The 14,011-nt window shown below is 37.2% G+C and overlaps 1 protein-coding gene across 1 annotated transcript in view; it reads left to right on the forward strand.

Annotated features, from left to right (window-relative positions):
• coro6 (coronin 6) overlaps positions 1-14,011 on the forward strand; it is a 19,109-nt gene continuing 5,098 nt past the window's right edge. Inside the window, exons 1-4 of the mRNA XM_078265494.1 lie at positions 1-192; positions 3,286-3,485; positions 9,891-10,013; positions 13,860-13,989. Coding sequence (XP_078121620.1) covers positions 3,288-3,485; positions 9,891-10,013; positions 13,860-13,989 — 451 coding nt within the window. The 5' untranslated portion in view covers positions 1-192; positions 3,286-3,287. The remainder of the gene's footprint in view (positions 193-3,285; positions 3,486-9,890; positions 10,014-13,859; positions 13,990-14,011) is intronic.

Below are 14,011 nucleotides of genomic sequence, written 5' to 3' on the forward strand. Positions count from 1 at the left end.
CACACCCTCTCTTTCCCTGCCGAGGAGCGTCACGCAGTTGTCCAGTGCGTCTCCTCAGCAACTCCAGGAAACCGGATCGCAGGGAATATCATTCAAAGGAAAGGTAGCAGAAGGTGGAGGAGGAGTAGCCTAGACTACACAACAGAAACCGTGAAAGTTGTCTAGGGAAGAGGGGTCTCCCCAAAACCTGAGGTGAGCTGTGGACTATCTTTCCTAATATGTACGTTAGTGTCTGTGCTGCAGTGAAGTGAGAGGTGCGTCAGCTTCTATACTGCACTGCTGGAGAGGAGTCAGTGCGTCCCCACTTTTGGAAATCCAAAAAAAAAAAAAAGACACCGTCGGTAGGCCTACATTGTGATTGTGCACTTTCCCCCACTGTGAACGGAGCAGATCTTGAGTCGTGCATGGCAGCTGCGGGCTACTTTAAGGAGCATGGTGTAGGCTACATAGGCTACTAACCTCCCTCCCTCTCTCCCTGTCCCACACCCCCTGCGCCCCTGACAGCATATGTCCCCGTGTTTGTGTGTGTTAGTATAGGCTGTGTTTAAATTTACGGTCCAGTTCATTAACGATAAAGCGCCACAGAGTGCGCTGCCTTCATTCTGAGACTATTTAGGATCAGGCTGGCGTGTGGGAGGAGCGGCTGGCCCGGTTGGGACAGTGCAGTTTGTCATGTCTATATTAGGAAAGTGGCAGTGTCATTCTTTAACTCTGTGTCGACTCTCCAGAGCCGTCCCATGAGCGACAGAGGAGAGCTATCTCATTAACCTGAGGCAGAATTAAAAGAGCATGTCGGAGGTTTTCCAGTTTTAATTGACTATCAATTCCATCACACATTTCTGCCTCAGGTTTCCCAAAGCATACACGTGGATGCTTTTAGTTTTTTCAATGATTAAAAACGTAACCCTTACCACATTGCAATTAGGCAGCTGGTTTATGTAACTCAGAAAGAGCGGAAGCTCTCTTGAAATAGTAGCCTAATCAATTCTTGTGAACTTTAAGATAGGCCTATCTTTATTTATTGCTTCTATTTTTGTTTTATTTTTTGTTAGATTTTCGAGTTGTTCAATCCTTTTCTTTAAAGCAGACCACAATAAAGGGTTTTCCACTTTCAAATCAGATGATAAGGCATGCACTAATACAATATATAAATAAATGCTCAGTTGTCTTTATTCAAACGCTTGAAATAAATTAAGATAATATAATGAAGAGAAGCTTAGTTTTGATTCAAGCAGTGGAGCATCTTATCTTGACAGCTATGTGGGGGGAAAAGTATAGAATTTAAATAATAGTTACAGGTACAGTATGAAGTATGATATTGTCCTCGCCCTAAAATGCCCCACAGCTGGCCGACTGAAATGGTCACTGGAATGTAAATCTGATAAAGGAGCGCTTCCAGGAAAGAAACAAGAGCATGATTCCCACAGTCTATAGGTTTAGTTTGAGGCTAAATGTTGGATAGTGTGAAAGTCAGATATCATCACTGATGACAGCAGGATTTCTGTCACTTGATTGGCCTCAGTTGTTTCATATGGTTTTATTTTGATTGTGAAGAGCCAGTTTGAGTTTAGAGAAAGAGAAAGGACTCTGCTGCATTATCAGATGTCTTCAGGGACTGATGCAGGCCTATATTTCTAGATTTGGGTTTTTCATTTTTTCCTTATGTAAGCCAGTGCAGTCTGGGAGTGTATGTTAGATATGTTTTAAACTTCATTTTTATAAGGATTGTACCACATGGGTGTGATTGAATGTAACTACCGTGCTGTGTATTGGCATTGTATCTCTCATATATGAGATTCTCTCCCTGCCTTTTATCTGTTCTGTGTCTTAGATGTTTGGCCGTCACATACGGTTTAGTGGGACAATCAACTATTAATATCTGCACTCATGGCAGGCACTGTTATAGAATATCTCCTGTGTTTTGAAGGATTACAGTCCCTCTGGCCGGGTGCCTGGGACAGCAAATTGTCAGTCAACAAACACATTACACAGGTCATCCTTATTCAGAGAAAAGCACAAGGTTCTTTAAAGCCCCTGGAATCTTGGCTTAAATTCAAAGTATTTCTTTGCAACATCAAATATTCAGCAATTCATTCAATTCAATTTTATTTATCTTGTCAAATCATAACAGAAGTTATCTCAGGACACTTTACAGAATAGATAGAGTATGGGTAGGCACACGATAATTTACAAGCAAAATCAAAGTAAAAAACGAACATCTTTAGGTATTATTTATGAAGAGTTTAACGCTAAAAATCTCAGCTAATCCAGACTGTGTGGGTGTGACAGGAACAACCTACCAACTGTCATTAGATTCTGATTGAAATGTTGCTTAATCCTGATTGGTGCATGGAAGTAAGTGATATCACATTTTTCTGACTGAGTCCCGCCTACTTCAAACCAGTGACAAATATCAAATAAAATCAAATACAGATATCTCTTGAGTGAAATAACTAAAACTATTATAACTTTGACAGAATATAGTGTGTTCATATGGACCCCATCACTCATAGTAAGAAGCTGATTGAGAAAAAAAGGTTTTTGGGGCCTTTAAAAATGTATTGATGGATATGCAGTATGAATGGACAGTAGGCCTGTATTAGTCAGTTGGTTTAACAGTGTTTGTGCAGTGAATATAATTATGAGTGAAAATAAAAGAAGACATTTAGTCCTTGCTACCATCACTTACACAAAATATATTATCTTTTTTCTGTGACTTTATGTAAACTGTCCTGTCAATTTTCAAAATAAAAGGCACTGAGTCCCTCACCCTTAAAAAAATGCTGCTCATAACAACACAAAAGTGAGAGTTACTGTTCAGTGAGAAAACATTTCTAAACATTATTCAACAAACCTGCCTCAATGACAAAGACAGTGGCAGCCTTAATACTGTAGGAGATATAAAGCATGACAAGTACAGATTGCAATGCAATATTGTGATAATAAGGTCCTCTGTAGGCTTTAATCAGTTCTGTGGTCTCAGACAGCATTTGTTTGGTTGAGCGCAAACTCTTTTGCTGAAAGTCTTGTTCCAAGTTGAGACATCGCCATTTTCAAAAGAAATTTCCTGTATAACTATCCCAAAATGAATCATATCATGGCACTTTTGGCCCAACATGAATATATGGTATGTTACTGTTAATGTAACTCTGCTGGTGATTTTAGTTCTAGTTATATTTGGTTTCATGGGTGATAATGCTGACATTTTTAGTATGTTTATTTATGTTAATACACTTTTTACAATCTCTCATCCCATTTCTTTCTTTCTTCCTCCACTCACCTCAGCCATGAGTCGCAGCATCGTGCGGCAGAGTAAGTTTCGCCATGTTTTTGGCCAGACGGTCAAGGCTGAGCAGGGTTACGATGACATCCGTGTTTCCAAGGTGACGTGGGACAGCTCCTTCTGCGCTGTCAACCCAAAGTTCCTGGCAGTCATCGTTGAATCCAGTGGAGGAGGAGCTTTCCTGGTCCTGCCCCTCTCTAAAGTCAGTAAGGTCAAAGGGGGAAGCATGTATGAACTGATTTTGCTGCAGAGTGAATGTAGATAAGATTAAAAAATAAAATATTGTGAGTAATAAGAGATGATTTGGGGAAGATTATACCTTTTAGCCACACTAGGGGCATGGCCCTAGAGATGCCATGTCAGTCTGTTGGTCAGTCTGTCCACCCCTGAAATATCTCAGCTAATAATGAATGGTTTGCCATTACATTTTGTACAGATATTCATGGTCCCCATAGGATTAATCCTATTGACTTTGGTGATCCTTTGACTTTCCCTCTAGGACTATTATCTAGTCAAAATGTAATTTCAAAATCATTTTTGTCAGTACTTTGGTTTATGACCAAATACCTGCAAAACTAATGCCATTCCATCAGTCTCAGATTAACTTTGTTTAGTGCTATTATGTGTTTGTGATTCAGTATGTCAAAATGAAACTGTAGTCCTCTCAATCAACCTCCTAGGTCACCCATCTCTGATGCTATCAGCAGGGGTTGTCTTTGTCGCACAAGAGTCAGGGGAAATAAGGAGAGAGAATAAGAAGAGGAGAACTGTACAGGGAAAGAGGAAGAAAAGAAAGAGAAGTAAAGATAGTTTGCTTAGTTTTTCCCCCCTAAATGGACAGCCTGTATCTTTTTGTATCTCAGTGTTTTATGAGCTGACTTTATTGTTCAGCTCATCAAGGTCACGCAAGACAATGTCATGTTGAATACTGAAATCAGTGCTGCCACTTCAGTTTCAGATGTTTGTACCTCTACCCTCCAACCTCTGAACCCTTTGTATTGTTCTGTTACAGTTCCAAAATGAGGTTTCTACCAAGAGAAATATATGATATCCACATAATAAATAACAGTAAGGAGGGTGAGCTGATCTTATAGGCACATTAGACAGAAAATAATCATATATACACACGGTACAGTGTATTTTCCAAACTACGCTCATTATTACTCGGTGTTGGCCAGGTGTGGCATCAGATTCCTTGACTAAGCTTTAGTCCTGTTTGGAGGCTCGTCTCAGTAACTAAACATTCTGTAATGTTTAGCTAGAAGTAGCTATGACAGGATTGACGTTGCATGATATACATAATCAGTAGGCTGTAATGGGGAAGAAGAAAAGCCTTTGGCAGGCCGCTCTGTACTGACGTCAAATCCTGTGACCCCAGGTATTTGAAAACCACAAAAAAAAGCCTATGTCTCATCCTCCTATAATATAAATGTAATTCCTAAGTTCGGAAGAAGACCGAATGTAAAAGTTTGGTTACAATTTTTTTAGCTGATACATTTTTCAACATTTAGCTCACTTTCCTCACATTTGAGACAGATATATATATATATATATATATATATATATATAAATATTATATCTAAATGTTAAATCTAAATGTTATATCTAAATCTAAATGTTAAATTTATATCTAAATGTTATATCTAAATCTAAATGTTAAATTTATATCTAAATGTTAAATTTAAATATATCTAAATCTAAATGTTAAATCTAAATATTATATCTAAATCTAAATGTTAAATTTATATCTAAATGTTAAATCTAAATATATCTAAATCTAAATGTTAAATTTATATCTAAATCTAAATTTATATCTAAATGTTAAATCTAAATGTTATATCTAAATCTAAATGTTAAATTTATATCTAAATGTTAAATCTAAATGTTATATCTAAATCTAAATGTTAAATCTAAATGTTATATCTAAATCTAAATGTTAAATTTATATCTAAATGTTAAATCTAAATATTATATCTAAATCTTAAATATATATCTAAATATTATATCTAAATATATATATAAATGTTAAATCTAAATGTTATATCTAAATGTGTCGCCAAATGTAAAGCTAAATATTTAGAAAATATTCAAATCCCCAAGGAAACCACGCCCACTGCAGTGGCTTCAAATCGCGCTTCACCCAGTGATGCCCCAGCAAGGGGTATCTCTGCTGTAGCCAGTGGGTACTTGGAAAGATTGTGGAGCAGCTTAACTAATCAAACTAATAATTGAATTATGATTGATTTAAAACAATATATCAACTAAAACAGCTCAACACATGTTAAAACATAAAGCGAAGTAATCAATGGTAGAAAAAAATAGCTAAAAGTGGCCTACTGACTTAGCTAACAGTTGAAATGATTAGCTAAAAGTAATGGATGACTTTTGAAACATTAACCACACTTCAAGTAAAAGGTCTAGTTAGTAGAATGTCTGACCAAACCAACCTAAATGTTTACAGTTCAATTGCATTAAATGTAAGAATATTCACTTTAATATGATAAATAGTGTGAACACATTGGGAATTGATAGGGCGGGGTATGTGAGGGGTATGTGAGTTTATATGACAGGGCTGTGGGGGAACCTCAGACCAGAAGGGTTGGAAAGCACTGATCTACAGTATTTTATATTATTGACCGACCGGTATATTACAGACATGCCTTAATAGTTGTGTTAATCACAATACCGTTGTTTGAATATCTCCGTGTGTGACTAACGTCATCCTTCCCAAGCAATCTAACATTAGCCCAGCATGGATAAAGTCCAGCTATGCATCCAACATATTCATCCGAACACAACTAAAATGTCACAATCCAGCCACTTGTAAGAAGTTTGTAATACTGGTTACATAGCTAGTTATCGTGTTTTATTAACCTTAATTCTGTTTGCCAAGGCTATATTTTATTGGCTTGCAAAGTAGCTATCCGTTGCTAACTAACGATAGCTAGCTAATTTTTGTCAAAAAGCAGTAGCTAACTATTGTTACTGCCAAGATATGGTTTCATTGTAAGACAGTGTAAACACGTGACTACACTTGACGAGTCTTACAACACCTCTCTGGTCTCTAGTGAAATCATATCTTGGCAGTAGTTAGCTAACGTTTCTGCTTTTTGAGATAAATTAGCGTTAGCAACGGATAGCTCCTTCGCAAGCTAATATAGCAACATAATTCAGGTTAATAAAATACGGTAATGTAACCAAAGTATTGAAAACTACTTACATGTGGCTATAGTGTGACAGGCCTACTGCTGTTCAATCTCGCATTGCGAGACCTAGCTAGCTAGCTAACTTAGCTAGTTACAGTGCTGCGAGGCCTGTTCAGATGACATGTCGGCTGCAGTGTGTGAGCTAGATTGCTTGTGAAGGATGAGTCAAACGTTAAACACACAAGGAGCTATGGGTCAAACAACGGCATTATAGTACACACAAATATTAAGACATTTCTGTGATATAAGTCAATAATACAAAATACTGACCGAAATGTGTTTTAATCCAGTAACATTAGTCGAACAGCTCCACTTTAGTCAGTATTTACTGTACCAACAGGTGTTGACTGAAAATTGCGGTGCAGCGTGATTTGAAGCCACTGCAGTGGGCGTGGTTTCCTTGGAGATTTGAATATTTTCTAAATATTTAGCTTTACACTTGGCGACATTTAGATATAACATTTAGATATATATTTAAGATTTAGATGTAGTTATAATATTTAGATTTAACATTTAGATATATATTTAAGATTTAGATTTAGATATAATATTTAGATTTAACATTTAGATTTAGATTTAACATTTAACATTTAGATATATATTTAACATTTAGATTTAGATTTAACATTTAGATTTAACATTTAACATTTAGATATATATTTAACATTTAGATTTAGATATAACATTTAGATTTAACATTTAACATTTAGATATATATTTAACATTTAGATTTAGATTTAACATTTAGATTTAGATATAACATTTAGATTTAACATTTAACATTTAGATATATATTTAACATTTAGATTTAGATTTAACATTTAGATTTAGATATAACATTTAGATTTAACATTTAGATATATATTTAACATTTAGATTTAGATTTAACATTTAGATTTAGATATAACATTTAGATTTAACATTTATATATATATATATATATATAATTTCTGTCTCATATGTGAGGAAAATGCGCTAAATGTGAGGAAAGTGAGCTAAATGTTGAAAATTTATCAGCTAAAAAATTGTAACCGAACTTTTACATTCGGCACCCCATAGAAAACAAGCTGCTTTTCCAAGATGATCACGTCATTGTATCAGCAGTGCAATGGTTATTTTAGTAAAATAGTTTTCTTAGCTTGATTTTTATACGTTTTCCAACAGAGAATATAATATTCGCTTCTAGCTGTCATGTTGTGAAAGACTTGGGAAGGACACTATAATTGCTGAAACCGAAATACTGCAAAAGAAAAAGCAACAGATTAGAGATTTGAAGATGTGATACTTCAGAGTGGTGTGGAGCCTCGTAATGATAACAACATTGCCTTAAAATAAACGATGGACATCAGAAAGACAAAACTAAACCCCCGTTAACATGTTAGGTATGCTACTCCAGTGATCCTATCTAAGTAAAACAGATGACTGGTACTTCATCTATATGCATTTATGCAAAGCTAAAATAGCTGTGAGTTTTGGTTTGATAAAAACTTAAAAATCCACATTTAACTGTTGTTAGTTGATTCAATAATACAGCAGTAACCTTTTTATTGTGTTCAAAAAAGGATTCATTTACATTGTACTTTTCATTTAGTTCATTCATTTTCTTTTCATTCATTTTCACAGTCCATCCAGTTAGATCACAGCAGATCACAGCTAATGTTGTAACCCTCCAAATAACTACTGACGCTGCTATAATCAGCCAAGTCTGCAGCAATTTAGTTGCCCTGTGAGATGCCTGCACTCAGCAGGTCTCAGAGCTGCTTACAGCAACTGCCAATCACAGTCCAGCATTACGAGAACTGAGAAGTTAATTGACTTTAGTCAAGAAAGATATACTGCTTGTGTTACTAGTTTTTTTTTTAAAGTATTATAGAATATTGGTATTTGGAGCCTGTAAAGAATGTTTTTATGTTTTAACCACTTCAGCCCACAATAATTATGGTACAGAGTTATAGTTGGACCATAAAGAGTGGAATAAACCATTTTTCACTTTTTAGATAAATAATTTCATAACAAGGTCATTACTGCTGAGATTCATCAGCATGTCAGCAGTGAAAATTACTTAGAAAGAGCTTGGAAATGGATGTGATTATATACTTGAGTCATGGTGAACAGACAAGCTATTAATACACACCAACGTGCTCTCCGTCCTCCATCTCCCCCCTCCGGGTCCCCAACAGGCCACAAGAAAAACTCCCCTTTCAATGCCGTGTCGCTAAGCTATAAATACACCTCTCTTGGGGTGTGTGTTGTATGTGTGCAGAGGGAGTGATATCTCAAAAGTTGATACACATGTTCACAAGATAGGAACAGGGAAACATAGAATAACTTGGATGTGACTTCATGATTTTAGTATGCATCATATTAAAATGTTTAGTTTTGTGTGTTTCCTCGGAGTCCACCATGAGGATGCAAGTTTATTTCGAAGGTTTTGGTTGGATGTTGAAGTTCTGTCTGCCACATTTGGTCTTGTTTAGCCTACAAAAAAGGGGAACCCCTTTGACACAAAATGTAATTTTTTTAACACTATATGTTATACTGTGCACGCATGTTGCATTCTCTAATAACAAACCTTTCATGTTGTCAGCTGAGGGCAACAGGTAGGGGGGTCAATGGGAGCCCAACAGCAATTGTTGTCCCCGTGAACTGCTAACATGATAAATCCATGGTTGTTTCAACAGCATTCCAATGACTCTATTTTAACTTGTAGTTTGGACCAATATTGTCACCACAAGGTACATTTTTCGATCGTATGGTATCACACAATCATCAGCAGCTAGAGTTTGCCCAGTTGTTGTGGCATTGCAGCTGCATTTTAAAGACTTTTTGTCCATGTTGGCTTAAAACATTTGATATTGAAAATTCATTCTTGATCTTCGAAATAGTATCTGAGAAAACAATCTCACCACAAGGTCAATTTGGACAAGAAGTCCATTTAATATGTTTATTTGATGTTTATTGTATGCATCAAACACTAAGGCAAATTCCATGTAACCCTACTTGGTAATAAAACTAATTTTGATTCTGAAGTCCTGAAAAAAGAAAGAAATTCAAACATCTACAGTTCCTTGATAACTAAGCAAACCTCATCTGCTGAGGAAGATGTGTGATACGATCAAAAGCCGGGAAATGGCTATGAAATGGACCTAGTTTAGAACAGTTTCACATTGAAATAAAATCATTGAACTCATGTTACATGTAACTTTGATGTCTAAAAAAACGTATCACTTTTAGCCTGGTTACAACCTACATTTCTTGACGTTTCTTGACCTGCAAATCACCAAATCAAAGCTTACTACTGTTTTTCACTTTGTCATGAGAAATGGATGAATGTAAATGGTCAGTTATTGTACATACACAGTACTAACTCAATCATGTGTCACGTCTGATGTGTGTTGCAGTCAGGTCGCGTGGATAAGAATTATCCGCTGGTAATCGGCCACTCTGGACCTGTCCTCGATATCGACTGGTGCCCTCATGACGACAACATCCTGGCCAGCTGTTCCGAGGACTGTACTGCGATGGTAACGCCAGTGTGTGTGTGTGTGTGTGTGTGTGTGTGTGTGTGTGTGTGTGTGTATGTAGCAGTGGTGGAATGTAACTAAGTACATTTACTTCAGTATTGTACTTAAGTACAAATTTGAGGTTCTTGTACTTTACTTGAGTCTTTTCATACCACTACTTCTACTCCACTAGATTTCAGAGAGAACATTTTTACTTTTTACTCCACTACATTAATCTGACATCTTTAGTTAGTTATTTGACAAATTAAGATTTTTGCACACATTACACATGTAGTTTAAAAAATGTTTTATTATAAATTAAACTACCCAACAATATAACTACAAGTCTTTAACTTGTTACAGAGTATTTTTTACAGTATGCTATTAGTACTGTTACTTAAGTAAAGGATCTGAATACTTCTTCCACCACTGGTGTGTAGGTAGAAAAAAGTTCTGAGTGGGAGAGAGAAACTGCAAATGCATGTGGAGGAGTTTGTTGTTCAGTGACTCAGATAACAGCCATAGAGGTCATCACATCCCTGTTAAGCGAGGGAAGTGAGTCAGTTAAGGCATTAGCGTGTGTACCTCTCTACCTATCTGACTTTCCACCCACCTGTTCTGTCTCATCTCTATCTCTTCATAAGTCTGCTCATCATATTTTGTCCTTGACTAGTTGGCCAAACTCTGTTGTCTGTCTGCAACCAACCTTCGCCATTGTAACGCTGCTTCTACTCCTGCTGCTCCAACTGTTCCCTGTTTGTCTGTCTTTTTTATGGTATGACATCTTACACAGACTATCTGTTCTCTGTTAAATGATACGTTTCCTGTGCCTACGTTAAATGGTTTGATAATCATTCAGCGTCCTTTCATCAGACCAGAAAACATCAGAAGGCTCAGCACGCAGGATATGAACACTCAGGAACAGTTTAAATATTTACCATCAGTCTGTGGTGATTATGTTCTGCTCTACCTGCTATCAATCACCTTACACCTACATGAAATAATCTGTTAAAATCATATCAGCTTACAACTCTTGTCTTATCTTCCACGTATCTTGCCTTCAAATTAGGCAGCAAATCTTTTTACATGTACATATTGCACAATAGGTAGGGGAATTGTGAACACACTTTTCAGTTTTGGACTGAAAACAGACAACAAAAGCTCTATACTTCTTCCAAACCTGGTTGTGATACACTCCAGGCTTCTGCGGCCCTGAGGCTCATGACTGAGTTCAGTCAGCAGGGGTCACTGTGAGACCTGGGCTGCAGGAGATGAAAACAGATAGATACAATCTTATAACTGTCTGTTATCATTAATGCAAATAACTTGTACTGTACTGCTGAATGGCCATTATGGCATCTAGGATTTATAATGCATCTTTAATTCCCATTTTAAAACAATATTTTCTCACAATCTGTAATTTTAAAACATTAGAAACAATGTGTTTAACAGTTAATCATATAATTGGAGAAATTGTGATGCCATTGATGACTTACTACATAAACACAACTCTCCAAAAGCAGGTAATAAGAACTAGGTTAAGTTTCTGGGATGTAACTGAGTGATGAGCTGCTCCACTGACACAAATAAGGACACAAGCCTCACAGAACTGACAACTCCAAGGATCATTTTTTGGTGAGCTAGATCAGGGCTGTGACCTATTACATACAGTTTATGGCTGCGACCAACAATTATTTTCATTATCGAGTATTTTTGGTCTATAAAATGTCCTTTGTATTATGAAAACATGTCTGTTGACTCAGCAAGCATCTGCACGTCAGAACAGTTGTCACTGACAACGGATTTGCCCACACTTGTTCACAACGACAACGCAGGAATCTTTGTGCATGATTGAATCGCTGCTTCTCCTATGGCAACAGCTGCTGGGATGCTGTTTGTGTGTGTGTGCTTTGTTTATGTCCAGTACACAGACAGACAGTTGCAGCTGTCCAGCAGAAAGGTCATAACTGTGATGTCATTCTCTTCAGTTCACAGGGACAGATCATTGTGTCATCTGAAAAGGGTCATTAGAGTGTATGTATTTGTGTGCTTCTTCATAAGCGTCTTGACCAACCAATCCACTGCTGTATTTGAATAGGCCACATCATTGACAAATAAGTTTTCCTAGGTCCGTTTTGTTGCATGTGTTTTTGTGTATACTACATTTACATAGAAATTGCACATCTTTTTAAATGAGTCTGTTTTTTTTTAGACCCAATATCTTTAATATTTTTTGTCTCAAAAAGTCTAATGTAAAATAAAATAAAGGGGCTTTCTTCACCATAATGGTTTTCCTTGCAGTGGCAGAAAGACTTACAAAGAGAAATTTACATAAAATATAATTGTGCAGGGCGCCTGGGTAACTCACCTGGTAGAGCAGGTGCCCACATATAGAGGTTTATTCCTCAATGCGGTGGCCACAAGTTTGACTCTGCCATGCGGCCCTTTGCTGCTTGACGTTCCCCCTCTCTCTCCCCTTTCATGTCTTCATCTGTCCTATACGAATACAGGCCTGTATGGCCAAAAATAATCTTTAAAAAAATAAATAAATAAAAAGTGTGGCCTGTTAAATTTGTCTTAGTGCATTCTTCTTAGGATGCTGGATTGTGCAGGAGTGTGGACTCCTGATCTCAGTATTTCTAAATTCCTGGCTCACCCAGTGTATGCTGGGACAGGCATCTAAACAGGTCAGAAAATTAATGGATTGATGGATGAACATGGGTTTCAACTTAAAATGTAAACATGCAATATATTTTTGACACAATGAATTTGTCAAAAATGAATGAATTAGTGTTAGTGGGTGGGTGTCATCGGTTGTCACCTTGACCATGAAGCAACAGAAATGTATCTCTGTAACAGCCGTTGTCAGAAAATCTGTGAACAAATTAAAATTGGGAAGCAGTAAATCTGTGGCAGTGTGCTGAGTTTAATGGGAAAATGAAAGATGTTGACCTGTACACCTATCTCTGTATCCTCTGTGATATGATTGATGTTGGTACAGAGGTTTAAAGTTAGTATAGTTAGAAATACTAGTTACTAAATACAGTCACTTTCATCTGTTTTTTCTCAATGGTGCACATGTTTCTCAATCCACACATAGATACAGTCTATGGACCCACATCAAGATGTTGGGTCTGGGAACTCACCATTGGTAGGGCTCAATCCGAGGGGCGGGATAAACGATTGTCTTTAAAAATTCCTCTGCACTCAAAGCCAACCAGAGCAACGCTAATTGATAGATTAAACTTTTGCCGTATCCGGTTGGCAAAACTCTGAACACATCTTCCTTTTATAAGAATGACTTCAGTGCTTCACTCCAAGTCTTCCAGAGTCGCGGCTAAAGCCGATTCGAAAGACCGCTGTTTGCCAGCAGCAGCAGCCATCTTCTTTGTTTTCAAGTAACAGGGAATTCACGCGGAAACGTCGCAACTCTAGCGTCCTTATGTTAAGCCCGCCCACCGACTCTGTACACGATGTGATTGGCCTGTCCAGAATTTGGTTTTTCCAGCTCGCAAGCCAACGGAGAGTTGCTAGACCGACCCTGGCTGCAAATTACATTTGCTGCCGCTAGGGTGCGTCTAGATTTCTACTTTCAACTTTTGGGTTGATATATGATGATTAATATAGGCTACAGTTGAATGTCAAACTCTTGATGTGTGCCTTTTTACACTTTTCACATTAAATTGTTAACATCAAATTAAAACAAGATGTAATTTTAATTTATAATATTTATCACCAGGAGGAATACATTCCATGATTATAATTCAAGTGAGCTACACTTTTAAAATAATTTACCCTAACTACTGGACAGATAACACTTGTTGTGTAATATCAGACACAGAATTTTCCTTCATCCCTCCTCTCCAGGTGTGGCAGATCCCAGATCGCTCACTGACCAGCCCCATCTCCGATCCCATCGTAATCCTGGAGGGACACTCCAAACGTGTTGGCATTGTCACCTGGCACCCCACCGCACGCAATATACTACTCACTGCGGGTAGGACACCCACACCTACACA

This window comes from Sander vitreus, chromosome 13 (genome assembly GCF_031162955.1).
Source record: "Sander vitreus isolate 19-12246 chromosome 13, sanVit1, whole genome shotgun sequence".
Taxonomy (NCBI): domain Eukaryota; kingdom Metazoa; phylum Chordata; class Actinopteri; order Perciformes; family Percidae; genus Sander; species Sander vitreus.